Raw genomic sequence first — 14,621 nt, 5'->3', positions numbered from 1 at the left:
TCTCCTACCAACAGAGAACCTACAAAAGGACTCTATATGGGTTCTTGGGTACCCATAAGGGAAAAGGAGCAGTTTTTGTTTACAACACTGCAAGTGGGACTGCAATGCATTTACATTTGTAATCGAACCTACCTACTTTTTGGTGTCACCTGTAAATAAGTACATTCCATCTGAAGAGCATTTATTTGCCTGCTGCTTTTCTTTCTTTCCTCCTTAAATAGAGTTGTAAACATTTGGGAATGGCTTCCTGACATTTTAACTTATTCATATATGGAAATGTCTCTTTGATTGTTATAACAGGCAGCGGCCACTAACCCAGTTCTTCCTCCTTTTCCACAACCATGGCACTCATTTTTATTCTGTTCTCCCTTTCTCAAGTCTCCAGTAAAACTGAAACACTTGAGGTCAAGTTTTACCTTTTTCGACAGATGTGTTTGGGGAAATGTTGTAACTTTGCACTGGCCTGTTGCTTCTTTCTTCAAAATGCATGCAACCAACATGCAACAACAGGACTACTTCCTTCTCTTCTTCACCATTGCTTAAACTCAGAAGGCTTTCCCTTGACCATGCTTTTTCCATCAGAAATTGCAGAGGGGGGCATGGAGGAAATGGCAGTGGAAATGTGTGCACAAGTAATACAGAAAGGGGAATTACATATACAAACATCAGAAAATGGTACTCGTTGTGAGACTGCCACCCTCATGTTATTCCGGGATTGCATCCAGGTTTCTGATATTGCCTAGAGCAGAAGCTAACCATGGTCCACAAGTCATGTCAACCCTCCAAAAGATATGGTTCTAACCCCCCCCCCCCCCCGGTAGCCACAGCCAAAACATGTCATCCAAAATAATTAACTAGGTAAGTAAATGTATGTTTTTTATTTTTAAAATATTTTAATGGCTTCTCCTATACTAGGTACTCTTCTGCAATGCCGTTTTTTTGTGTTACCCCATCTTTGCCATGACCCTCCCAAAATTTGTCCTTAATTTTTTTTTATTAAACTGAATTTAGTTATGAATGATAAAAAAAATTCAAATAGCAAACATCTTGAGAAATGCAGTTTTCACCATGGCCACTTTTAAGCTTTGGTGACACCCACTTTTGCCTCTCAGCCACATCCAGTTTGACATGTGGCCCAGGAACGGTTGATCATAAGCCCGTGTGTGGTCCTCAGCTTGAAAAATATTTTTTTATTAAAAAAAATACTTTTTAAATTAGTTTTCCAATATACCCCCAATAATAGCCAAATTATAACAATAACAATTAATTCCCAAATTATACAATTATCAAAGTGCCAATCAACTTCCAATTAATACATTTTAGTTAAAGTGATGGTTTGAGGGCATTTTCGATCTTATATCACTGCGTTCCATAATCTTAATTAATATCAGTTACATTTGAGTTATAATAATGATCCCTTAGTCAACAGCTACGTAATTAATTATTTCCATTCGTGATGTTACAATATATAAATTTATAAAGCTTCAAGTGGGGAACTCAAATATTATCTTTATTCTGCCCTACGTGTAAAAACTGTTACATCCATGGAAATTTCTTCTGTCCACATGGTGTTGTCTCTTTCACTTCCCAGCTGTTGTTTACTTCCATTGTGGCTTCGGGTGGAACTGTTTCTCAGAAGTCTTATCTCTCCGTCCCTTGCTTCGACGTCTCAGAACAGGCGACAGGTTGCTAGAAAACTTTCTGTCTCACTAATAAAACATGTCACAGATCTCCGCCATTTCCCCCTAGGCCTAGGAAAAGGTGGGCAGTTTTTGAACCTGCTGAAGATTTAATACTCCTTTCCAACTCCCAGAATCTCTGCAGCTTTCTTATCACAGTCCCCAAATTCTTTTCTTTCCAGCAAGAGATTTATGGCCTAATTAAACTTTATCTTAGATTACATTCCGTCAGTAGCACACACAAATCTCAATCTCTTTCTTCTTGTCTGTTGTTTTTAAATAGAGGTAAGGGGAATTTCTCTGTCTTTCCAACAGTCATACTTGAGCTTCCCCTCCCCATCCTTTCTTCATTTCATATCACACGCAGTTTCCATTTTTGCTTGCTAATATGAATATTACTCCATTGTCCCTTCCTCACTTGTTAATATCTTTTTATCTTATATTCCAGAGAGGGTTGCTGAATCATAAATACATAAATGAAGCTTAGAATAAACAAACCGTGGGGTTCCCTCTTCCCAACCGACTCTCGCGCCAAAGAAAAGCTTATCTCAATTCAAACCTTTGATCCATGTAGCCTGTATATTCAGCAGTAGGTTGTTGCAACCCTTTCCCACCACACACTGGTAATTTAAAGCCAATTAAGGATCCAGTCAAACAGACAACCTCTGCTTCTTAATGGTGGCGTAGGAGGGTTTTCGGCAGACGAAGTGCTTTTGCACTTAGCGCCTCTGTGTCTTCCACATTCCATGCTGAAGCAAGAGTCAGGTACCAAGATGAAATGCGAGTGAAGCCCATTCCCCCCTCCCATCCATGGGGGGAATCTGCAAGGATGATTTGCCCTCTGTCATCCTTGTTTTTTGTTTGCCAACAATCCCCCGCTATTGTGGGGGCTGCCTCCATTAAGGCAGGCAGGACCGGAAACCCAGCTTGAAAAAGGTTAGTCACTTCTGACCCAGAGGCTCAATACATGAGATGAGTGATACATATACCACAGAGAAGCCTGTCCCACCATCTGAGAAAATGCTGCATCGTGCACTAATAGAAGGGAGTCTGATGGCATTTGAAGAACGAACAGGTGTGACATGTATGGTGGTAGGTACCTATGAGTGGATGCCTCTTGCTCTATTCAGAATTGTCCTGTGCAAACCAAGTTTTTTCAGAAAAATAGTTTTAAGGAGGGGAAAACTCAGTTACAAAATTTGAACCTTGTGCCACTCCCCACTCCACTGTTCTCTTTGCTTCCCACTTATGTGGCAGCAGTGGAGTTGGAGATGTCTCATTAGAAGTCTCTCTGAGATGCCCTTCTTAGTCTCTCCTTCCTTCCCTGGAATCTTAAACTTTGCTCCAGGCAGCAGCATCTCCTCTCCAGGAATCCCGAGAAAGGTAGTTTTGCAGGGTACTGGAGTTCTTCTTAGTACAAACATCTGGCATGTGCTGTGCCTCTGCTGAGCATGCTTAAGACAGAAGCATTCAAGGCACCAAGGAGTAAAGGGGCTGCTTTGTTTACATGTTGAGCATGGGTGAAAAAAATGCAAAGAAAGTTCTGCTAACTTCATAATGTAGCTGAACATTACGAGTTGAGCAGCTTCACATACCAAGCCAGGTAAATGCACATTTCAGTGAGGTAAGGCACATTAACTGAGGCACGAAAGGTTCAGAAGCGATCGTGAAAATGTATGCAATGCACATGTAATTCCAGCCTGAATCTATTCCCATCTTTAAATTGCAAAAGCCTGCAGTCATGGTTTCAGTGTCATATTCTGCTGGCACCTAGCCCTTCTTTTTAGAAATTATGCATGTTTGTTTTATGGTCAGAATAAGGAAGAGTCCCAATATAACTCAAAAGTTTGTATACATCTTACTTGGCCATCATAAAAGTACAGTGGTACCTCGGGTTACAAACCCTTTGAGTTACGTTTTTTCGGTTTACAAATGATATTAACCCGGAAGTGAGCTTTCCAAGCTCTCGGAGGCCTCACCGCTGCCTGGAGCCAAGCCCAGACATCTGCGGGGCCTACGGAGGCTCCGCAAATGGCCTCCAGCTGTGTGAGCTCTCGAAGGCCTCCGTGAATGCTGGAAGCCAAGCCAATTGTGATTGTGGAAGAGGACCCTGAGCCCCCATCCAAACAATGCCTATCATCAGTGCAGTTAAGGGGGGGGAAATCACATTTCCATTTTGTACTGTTTTGTTGATTTCATTTTATGGATCAATGGCCTCGTTAGATAGTAAAATTCATGTAAAATTGCTGTTTTAGGGGTTACTTTTCATCGTCTGGTTCCTGTTGAGTGTGTTTCATTTGTTAATTGAGTCCCTCACTGATAATCAGAGGCTTCCTGTTGAGTCTGCCAATTGTTGAGTCCCGAGTACCCACACAACACAGAAGTTATATTTGGAGATTTTGTTTTTGCTAAGTTTTTATATTTTGCTTTGTGTGGCTTTTTCGTTTTTTTGACTGTGACTTGACTTGTTCTTCATTTTATGGGACTGACTTGTGACTTCGCTTTTGTGAGTGTGTGGAACCCAGTTCAGCTGCTGGTTGATTGTGTGATTGCAGAAATGGATAAAAGCCCTCCATCCAAACTGACTATCATCAGTGCACGTAAGAAAAAAAATGTTAATTTTTTTCATCTAAAATACTGTCTTATTTTTTTATAGTACAGTACATTGATTATTGCCTTCATTTTATGGATCAATGGTCTTGTTAGACAGTAAAATTCATGTTAAATTGCTGTTTTAGGGGGTGTTTTTCATCATCTGGAACAGATCAATCCCCTTTCCATTACTTTCAATGGGAAAGTCCGCTTCAGGTTAAGAACGCTTCAGGTTGAGACTGCCGGGTTCGCGCCATCGACAAATGGCGGATTCCCTCTGACTCCGAGGGACCAGCTATGTGGAAATCGGGTCTGCACCACTACAGCGAAGTGGGGACCCTTCAAGAATCACAAGCGGGTGAAGCCTGTGAGCGTGGGACTCGGCGGGCACCTTTTGCGCCCCCACGAACCGCAAGGGAACCCATTTACGGGCTCCGGAGCGAAAAGGGGTGAGTGGCGCGGTGCTGTGAGTCAACTGCTCTTTTCACGGAGCGAAGCTGCACAGCCGTTGCCGGAGAGCACTGACTTTTTCCTGGACAATTCGACTATAAAAAGTAACTACCCGTGAGTAGGGGAAACTGGATTTATTGAAAGGGGGGGAGGCTTAATTGGATACCGAAGCGGGGAGGTCTAAACAGGAAGTCCGCCTTCCGCTTTTTGTAAATAGATCAAAGCAAAGAGTCTCTAAGCTAAAGCTTTTGGGATTTCGTTTGGAAAGGACTGATTTCTAACACGATAAAGTTCTGAACCCCCTTCCTAGGGAGCAGGGAAGGAGGGGGGGGCGTTTTGGACTGTGCATACCTGCAAGAGAAAGGGAAAGAGCTTAAAATCCACTGCTCAAACTTGGGAACGGTCTGCCAGTTGACAGAGACTGTCTGTGTTTTAACTGTTAACAGAAGGCTTGCAAATAGCAAGAGAGATACATTGTGATCAGGTACCTTTTTTTGTCTGCAAGAAAGAGAGAAAGTAATTGGAAAGTAACAAAAAAGTAACAAAAAATTGGAACTGTTCATTCTTCTCGGATGGAGTTTTAAAAGGTTATTTCTTTTTTGGACTATTGTAATTGTTTCCACCTAGAGGGAGTTTTAGAAATTGCTACAAGGGGAATTTTCCACTGGCAAACAGAAGCAATGTAATTTCAGAAAAATTTAAGATTGAGAAAGGAACATGACAAAGGCTCTAGCAGCTCAGTCTGCTGGTTGTGGCTGGAAAGCCAAACAGGAAGTATGTGACTGTTGCCATGGGAACAAAGGGGCAGTCCATTCTGTACTGAGCACCGGATGTTAGCTCAGTGTGTGAGTCATATGACCTGTACAGGATGTACATGGGTGGAGTTTTGAGTTTCTCTCTGTTTGTTGAAGAGAGCAGACATCTTTTACTGTATGACTGCTAAAGACAGGAATAAAAGCATGTAGTTACATTTCTGTCTGTGTCTGATTCCCCTCCCTGGGGATATGCAGGGAGCAGGGAGGAGGAGAAGCAGTTGGTGTGTTTTTCTCACAGCCTGAGGAAAATCGCCGGAACGGACCTCGTATGTTTTTCCTGCCGGGAGTCGCCGGAGGGAGGTCTAAGGAATTCAGCCAGTGCCTGAACAGATAGGCACATACCTCTGAGACGGGCTAGAATTCCAACAGTGGAAGCAGACGCCGGTTGCTGTTTTCATCGACCTCTGCATCAAGAAGTGGCCTCCATGGAAGCCTGAGGTGAGAGGCTAATCCCTCTGCAGCCAGAAGCTGACCAGACGGGAAGACGAAGCTGAGCCAAGCAACGGAGCCCAGGTATGAGATTTTTGGGCTTGGAAGTGTGAATGCAGGTTGATTCATTCTCTGCTTCAAGGGAGCAAGGTTTGGGAAAAACAGCTCCGAGAGAGAAGAGCTCTGCATTCCAAACATTCCTGTGGTTAATCCTGTCCAAGGGAAGGAATGCTGTTGCTTAGCAACGAAGGCCAGTTTCACGAGAGGGCTGGAAGTCAGGCTTTGCCTCGGAGAGGCAAAAACAAGGTTTTGTTTTGACTTAGGCCCAAAGGAACTGTTGGAAAGGGACTTTCCAAAGCGGCCAGTGTTATAGCTGCCAGATGCACAGAGTGTAAACAAGCCAGCTTTTGGATTTTAGAGGCTTGTGTTTGAGAGTCAATGCAAGGACTCAAAATGGATGCCAAGAAGGGGGGAGGCCTGCCTTCTCCACCCTTCCTGACCAGTGACAATTATGCATCTTGGTCTATTAAGATGAAGGCCTTGCTGCAGAATCAGAGACTGTTTGGGGTGATTGAGAACCCCATCCCTGCAGCACCAACACGTGCTTGGGAGTCACAGGATGTGAAGGCCAGAACAGCTATAATTCTGTGCGTGTCAGACTCTCAGCTTATTCACATACAGCATTTACAGCACGCGAAAGATGTTTGGGACACGCTGAGAAGGACACATCAGAGAGATGCAGGTTCTTCAGCGTTGCTGTATTTTGAGAAGCTGACCAACCTGAGGCTTGCGCCTGATGGAGATGTTCAAGCGCACCTGACGGAAATGAAATTTCTGCATCAGCAGATGGTGGAACGAAATTTCCGTCTGCAGGAGGAACTGTTTTGCTTCATGGTGATCAACAGCCTGAATCGGACTTACAAAACAGTTGCCAGTCAGCTGGGGTCCCTCCCAGCAGCTAATCTAACGTCGGACAGGGTCTTTGCCGTCGTTCTGAATGAACATGACAGACTTGCCGCCCTGGAAGTCAAGGACAGGGGGAGACAAGAACGGAGTTCTGACACCCCCACTGCTGTTGCTACTGGAGAAAATGCTGTAGCGTTAAATGTTGTCCGATGCTACAATTGTGACCAAACTGGGCATCTTCAGCGGTACTGTAAGAAGCCACGTCAGAACAAAGGAGCCAAGGGAAGCTCCGCAAAGTCTGAGGCGTCAGACAAAGGTCACACCAAGCCAAAGGCAAAGACTGCAAAGGCTTTGATGTCGCTAAAAGCCACACCAGAAGCAGGGAATTTCTTCGTCCTAGACACTGGATGTACGCAGCATATGTCGACACAGAGGACTATTTTCGACGTTTAAGAAGCAAAGCTTCGTTGTACAACTAGCCAACGGTCAAGAGCTAGAAGCGACCGGAATTGGAACTGTGTATCTTAAAAGTCTGAACTTGACTATAGACAATGTTTATTTGGTTCCAGAATTGAAGTATAATCTGCTCAGTGTTTCGCAGATTGCCAAGAAGGGACTAAAACTGTCCTATGATGATCAACACTGCGAGATCTACAAAGATGGAGAGTTGTATCTTTCTGCCAAAGAGAAAGATGGACTGTATTCGTTGACAATTGATCAAAGTGATTACATGGAATGTAATTCTTGTGATTCTAACATGATTTCTTTTGCAGGTGTAGCCAAGGAGAACACCAAGAAGGTGACCTCGAGGGTCAACAGGGCATTTCAGCGGGTGTATGCTGATGTGATTGGTCCTTTAGCACCATCTAGAGGCAATGCAAAGTATTACCTAATATGTGTTGATTCTTTTACAGGTTTTGTCTGGATTTATCTTTTGGAGAGACCGCAAGAAGCCTTAGAAAGGTTTAAAGAGTTTTGTGACAAGGTTAAAAATATGCATGATGCTGACATAAATTGTCTTTGCACAGATGAGAAGCCAATTTTTCTTTCACAGGAGTTCCAGAGGTTCCTGAAGAAGAAAGGGATAAGACACAAAATTGCTAGTTCCGAAGAAGCTTGGAACAGATGTGTCTGTGTTAGGGTGAACAAAGAATTGCAAAAGGGAATGGAAGCGCAATTGCTTAGTTCACATCTGTCACATGAGTACTGGGCTGAATCGCTGATGTCATTTTGTTATACGTGGTTGAGAAAGTTTTCAAAAGAGTTGGGAAGTTCTCCTTTTGAGAAACTGTTCCACAGAAAACCTTCTGTAGCCCATTTCAAGGTGTTTGGGTCTCATGTGAGGACAGAAGCTCCGGGTGGAGTAAAGAATGCCAGAGGCATTTTTGTGGGTTATGAAAAGGGTCTCTACAGAGTAATTTTGTCTGAAACCGGAAAGGTGATTCTCACAAAATTTCTAGAGAGTGCTCCTGAACAGGAGAGAGTGATTGTTCACACATTTCCCACAGGAAGTGATGATGATTCTGATGATGATGATGATGTTGATTTTATTGAGTTCAGTAGTACTGATGATGACAGCGATAGCTCAGACAGCTCAGTTGTCACAGTCATTGAGAGGAAATCTCACATAATGACTAGACCCTCAGAAGAGGAGGATGAACCACTGTTTACAATGGGTACTGGTTCTCCAAAGAGTCCAAAGGTTGAACCAGAAAGCAAAGAAGAGCAGCACCTCTTACGTAGGTCTGAGAGAGCAACAAAGGGTGTACCACCCAAGAGGTATTCACAAGAGTTTGCTAACTTAGCTGTTGCTGTTGTAAACGACCAAGGTCAGATTGAAGCTGTGTCTGAGTCAGAGACAAAGGCACAACAGAGAGTTGCTAACCAAGGTAATGCAGAAGCACTCATTCCTTGGAAGTCACACAACCAGAGAGGTACATTGGTAAAACCAGTGGCGGGTAGTTCCAAGGGTGGAACTGAAACAACAGGGGAATGTTATAAGTATAACAACTGTTTGTATTCTTCTCTGGATGACGCTTTGCTTGCAGCACGCATTGATACTTTAGGGGGAGTATGTTATTCTAAAGCAGCAATGCTGCAGCAAGCAAAGGCTCTAGCAGCTCAGTCTGCTGGTTGTGGCTGGAAAGCCAAACAGGAAGTATGTGACTGTTGCCATGGGAACAAAGGGGCAGTCCATTCTGTACTGAGCACCGGATGTTAGCTCAGTGTGTGAGTCATATGACCTGTACAGGATGTACATGGGTGGAGTTTTGAGTTTCTCTCTGTTTGTTGAAGAGAGCAGACATCTTTTACTGTATGACTGCTAAAGACAGGAATAAAAGCATGTAGTTACATTTCTGTCTGTGTCTGATTCCCCTCCCTGGGGATATGCAGGGAGCAGGGAGGAGGAGAAGCAGTTGGTGTGTTTTTCTCACAGCCTGAGGAAAATCGCCGGAACGGACCTCGTATGTTTTTCCTGCCGGGAGTCGCCGGAGGGAGGTCTAAGGAATTCAGCCGGTGCCTGAACAGATAGGCACATACCTCTGAGACGGGCTAGAATTCCAACATTTCCCCATTGCTTTTTATATCGGTACTGGAGGTTTTGCTCAATATGATTAGAAGGGATCAATTGTTAAAGGGTATACAAGTTGGAGCCAAACAGTATAAATTGAAAGCATTCGCTGATGACTTGGTATTAACATTACAGGAGCCAGAATCCAGTACTAAAAGAGTATTACAATTAATTCAAGAATTTGGTCAGGTTGCGGGTTTTAAGCTGAACAAGCTGAAAACTAAGGTGCTAGAGAAAAATCTAACAGTGACTGAGAGAGAGAGGTTCCAGAAGGAGACAGGTTTAACATTGGTTAAGAAAGTGAAGTACCTGGGGGTTAATATGACTGCCAACAATGTGAATTTATTCTCTTTTTTTCTTTTCTTTTTTTTTAAAAAAAGAATTTAAAAGAGAGGGGATATACAGAAAAAGAATCGAAATTTCATACAGAGATAATAAATAATGATATTAAGATAATGTCAAAAATGTACAAAATTTTACTGGAATGGCAAACGAAGGACGAGGAGGTTAAATCGGTTATGATACACTGGGCCAGGGATTTTGGTTATAATATACAATTGACTGACTGGGAAAAAGTATGGAATGAAAATATGAAATTTACTGCATGTTCGGCGATAAAAGAAAACATCATGAAAATGGTATATAGATGGCACATTACACCGGTTAAGCTAGCAAAAATGTACAAGACATGTAATAAGTGTTGGAAATGTAAAGAAAAAGAAGGATCATTTTATCATATGTGGTGGGAATGTAAGAAGGTTAAGGGTTTCTGGGAAATGATACATAACGAACTGAAAAAGATGTTTAAATATACATTTGTAAAGAAACCAGAAGCCTTTTTGCTGGGAATAACAGGAAGAGAGATTAACAGAAGGGACTATAAACTTTTTCAATATGCAGTAACAGCGGCAAGAATCCTAATGGCCCAAAAATGGAAACAAGAGGATCTACCGACACTTGAAGAGTGGAGAATGAAACTTATGGATTACGCAGAATTGGACAAAATGACTGGGAAAATTGGATACCAAAAAGACCACAAATTCATTGAGGACTGGGGAAAGTTTACGGATTATCTGGAAAACAGATGTGATGTACAGACAACGTTAGTCGGTTTCAAAGAGGCTTTGTGATTGTTAAAGATGTATTGTAAAAAAAAAATCAGAAGTGATAAGTTACTATTAACTGGCAATACAAGCCATGAAAAATGCGTAATGAATAGAAAATATGGATGATTGGTGGAGGAGCTGGTGGAAGTTCAAAAAATTGCAAATATGAGAACAAGATTGTGTTGATTAATTTGTAAAAGAAAATTTAATAAAAATTATTTTTTTTTAAAAAAAAAGAATGTGAATTTATTCAAAGATAATTATGAAAAATGTTGGATGGAAGTGAAAAGGGATTTAGAAATATGGTCAAATCTGAAGTTATCATTGCTAGGCTGAATTGCTGCGATAAAGATGAATGTATTGCCAAGGATGTTGTACTTGTTTCAAACATTGCAAATTTTGGACAAGATGGACTGTTTCAAGAAGTGGCAGAGAGACATTTCTAGATTTGTCCGGCAGGGCAAGAAACCCCGAATAAAATTTAAGATTTTAACTGATGCTAAAGAAAGAGGTGGATTTGCCCTGCCAGACCTGAAGCTTTACTATGAATCAGCCACTTTTTGCTGGCTGAGAGAATGGCTGCTTCTTGAGAACACGGACATTTGGGATTTGGAAGGTTTTAATAATGTTTTTGGGTGGCATGCATACTTGTGGTATGACAAGGTCAAAGCGCATAAATCGTTTAAAAACCATATTATCAAATAAGGGAGCTATATAATTTGGACAAAAAAAATGGTTTCCAGGTGGAAAAATCAAAATTGGAAACAGAATTGTTAGAACCTAAAACTAAGAACCTGTCAAGAATGTATAACTTGCTGTTGAAATGGAATACACAGGATGAAACGGTTAAATCTGTTATGATTAAATGGGCACAGGATGTTGGGCACAACATTATGTTTGCTTACTGGGAACAGTTATGGACCACAGGTATGAAGTTTACGGCATGTAATGCCTTAAGAGAGAATATTATGAAAATGATTTACAGGTGGTACATGACTCCAGTCAAGCTTGCAAAAATTTATCACCTGCCCGATAATAAATGTTGAAAATGTAAAGAGATTGAAGGCACCTTTTTCCACCTTTGGTGGACATGCCCAAAGATTAAGACCTTCTGGGAGATGATTTATAATGAAATGAAAAAGGTATTTAAATATACCTTCCAGAAGAAACCAGAGGCCTTTCTCTTGGGCATGGTCAGCCAGTTGGTGTTAAAAGAGGATAGAGCTTTCTTTATGTACGCCACAACAGCAGCAAGAATACTTATCGCAAAGTACTGGAAAACACAAGATCTACCCACCCGAGAAGAATGGCAAATGAAGGTGATGGACTACATGGAACTGGCTGAGATGACTGGCAGAATCCGAGACCAAGGAGAAGAGTCGGTGGAAGAAGAGTGGAAGAAATTTAAAGTCTATCTACAGAAATATTGTAAAATTAAGGAATGTTAGAAAGATGTTGGAATTAAACCATGTGGTTTTAGCAGAAAAGATATAAAGGATTAAGCAAAGATGAATTGTTAACAGGTGAAAATGTAAAGTTACAATATATTAAGATAAAATATTAAGATAAAAGCAAAAAGGGTAAGGATTTGCTGAAACAACTACTGAACTAGAATACAAAAAAGGGAGGTGTGAGGAGGTCAGGGAAATAAGCAGATGAAAGATAAGATATGGAAAGACTGATTTGTTTTTAATTGTTTTTTATTTTTCTGTATTTTGTATTTTTTGTTCTTCTTTTATTTTTTCTTTTATTTTTTCTATTTTTGTAATTTCTTTGAAACTTTAATAAACATTATTCAAAAAATAAGAAGAAGAAGGCTTCAGATTAAGAACGGACTTCGGAACCAATTAAATACTTAACCTGAGGTACCACTGTATTCTTTTCTGAACTCCCAAGCCTGCTGGAACTCACAGCCATTCAGCTGCTCTTTGAAATGTTGAGCCAGCAACTCTACTGCTCCGTGGGGCTACCATTGTCAAATGGTGATAGACAATGGTGATTACCTGCCAGGGCTGAACAGCTTGGCTGATTTGCATTTGTATCAACAGCAGGCTGCTGCTAGGCCCTGCCCCTTCAGAATGAGATCTTCATGAGCCTGTATGTGGAAGGACAATAATGGGATTGCAGCTGAGCGAGCAAGGTTTTAGAGGTGATCGCAAGTTGTGTCCCTTGACTTTTCTTATTCCAGACATGCACAGCATAGGTGTTTCTAAACAGTATGGGAAGTTCGGAAGCATTAATTGCTTCAAAATACTTCCTCCAATCCTGCCAGCGAATGGGATAAAAGGCATCTCGTGGGACAGCAGTAACACCCTTACAGCTTTTGCTGCTTCGGAGGCTATGGATGGAGCACCACCTCTTAAAAATGCGTGTCAAGAGCTGTGGGCCCTGGTGCCCCCAGATCCAGCGGTTGTAGTCCACCACAAAGTCCTGCATGCAAAGCTCAATAAACTTGTGTTTGGGCTCAAACGAGAGGAAGGCACCATTAAGTATATATTTGGACTGCGTACCAAGCACATTGGTGAGGTTATTTAAGTTCTTGAGGACTATGAAGTCTGTGTCTAAATAGATGCCACCAAGCTTCCACATGATGGTGATTCGGCATGCATCAGAAAGGATGGGCAGGAAATAAGGCTCCCACCTCTGCTGAGCCACTGAGTACCAGCCAGCGAGGGGGGTGTTAGAGAAAAGGTTAATCAAGTCCAAATGTTTGAATTCAATGTTGGGGAAACAGCTAAGCAAGGAGAAGGCCACGTGTTTGGGCAAAGTCTTATTGTAGCTTGCTAAACCCTTCATAAGAACAATGATTCTGGACTCAGGGTGAACCCTGGCTGCTGATTCAACAGAACACATGAACAGGAAGTTTGGATTAGTTCGTCCCGATGTTTCTACAAAGTATATGTCTTTGTGCGATGAAGGAGGCCATCTGGTTGAAGGAGTGGGAAGAGGAGGACACTTAACTTCTGTAGGCAAACTGTAGTGCTGTCTCTTGTCTTGAGCATCCTGGGTGATTCTCCAGTAGAACATGATACAGATGAAGGACATGAACTTAAAGATGACGATGCACACAGCCCAGAGTTTGTAGTTTGAAGTCAACTTGATTAATTTCAGTATGCAGGTAGGCACTTTCCACATCGTCTACTCACTACAGAGTTTTGAACTTGAAGGAAAACCAAAATGAGCTGCAAGCAAACAAACAAACCAAATGAATTAATAACTTGATTAATAAATAAGGAGTGAAAGAAATACGAAGTGGCAACATAAATTGCTGATCACGATTACAACTGAAGTGATCCCCCCCCCCCCGAAAATTAGCTACCCCTCCCAGTTTGGTGCCATATGCAAATTTGATGAGCATCCCCTCATTTCCTTCATCCAAGTTGGATAATGATGTTGGACAACAATAGGCCCAAGACAGAACCCTGAAGCACCTCACTTGATGCTTTGCCCAGGAAGACGAAGAACCATTCATGAGTAAAAAAAAATAAAAAAAATTCCTTCCAGTAGCACCTTAAAGACCAACTAAGTCAGTTCTTGGTATGAGCTTTCGTGTGCATGCACACTTCTTCAGATGCATGCACACGAAAGCTCATACCAAGAACTGACTTAGTTGGTCTTTAAGGTGCTACTGGAAGGAATTTTTTATTATTATTATTATTATTATTATTATTATTATTATTATTTACTATGGCAGACCAACACGGCTACCTATCTGTAACTGGAACTATGGAAGGCATTCATGAGTACTCTTTGTTCAATCAGTCAACCAGCTACAAATCCACCTAACAGTTATAGAGACCACATTTTACCAGCTTCCTCACAAGAATATCATGGGGGACTCTGTCAAAAACTTTAGTGAAATCAAAATACACTATATTCACAGCATTCCCCTGGTCCACCAAGCTTGTAACTCAATAAAAAAAGAAAAGAAATGAGATTCATCTGGCTTGACTTGTTTTTGAGAAACGCATGCTGGGTTCTGATAATCACAGCATCCTTTTCTAACTGCTCACTATCACTATTATAAGACCTTTCCTGGAATCGATGTCAAGCTCACCGCTTAGTAGTTACC

General features: G+C 41.7%; 1 protein-coding gene across 11 annotated transcripts in view; it reads right to left on the bottom strand.

Moving 5' to 3' along the window:
* Positions 1-659: 659 nt before the first annotated feature.
* Positions 660-14,621, bottom strand: part of A4GALT (alpha 1,4-galactosyltransferase (P1PK blood group)) — a 64,073-nt gene continuing 50,111 nt past the window's right edge. For 7 of the 11 annotated variants that reach the window (XM_083738921.1, XM_083738918.1, XM_083738915.1 and 4 more), the window contains 2 exons: positions 12,382-13,731; positions 4,093-4,497 (listed from right to left, as the gene is read on the bottom strand). In XM_083738921.1, the coding sequence (XP_083595047.1) occupies positions 12,623-13,684 (1,062 nt within the window). In that variant the 5' untranslated portion in view covers positions 13,685-13,731 and the 3' untranslated portion in view covers positions 4,093-4,497; positions 12,382-12,622. Of the gene's footprint in view, positions 3,959-4,092; positions 4,511-12,381; positions 13,732-14,621 lie in introns of those variants that run through there. The other 4 variants (XM_083738916.1, XM_083738919.1, XM_083738917.1 and 1 more) reach the window with 2 other exon arrangements.

This window comes from Podarcis gaigeae (assembly GCF_964106915.1).
Source record: "Podarcis gaigeae genome assembly, chromosome: 5".
Lineage (NCBI taxonomy): Eukaryota > Metazoa > Chordata > Lepidosauria > Squamata > Lacertidae > Podarcis > Podarcis gaigeae.
The sequence above is the reverse complement of the archived record's forward strand: the minus strand, read 5'-3'. Positions and strand labels throughout refer to the sequence as shown.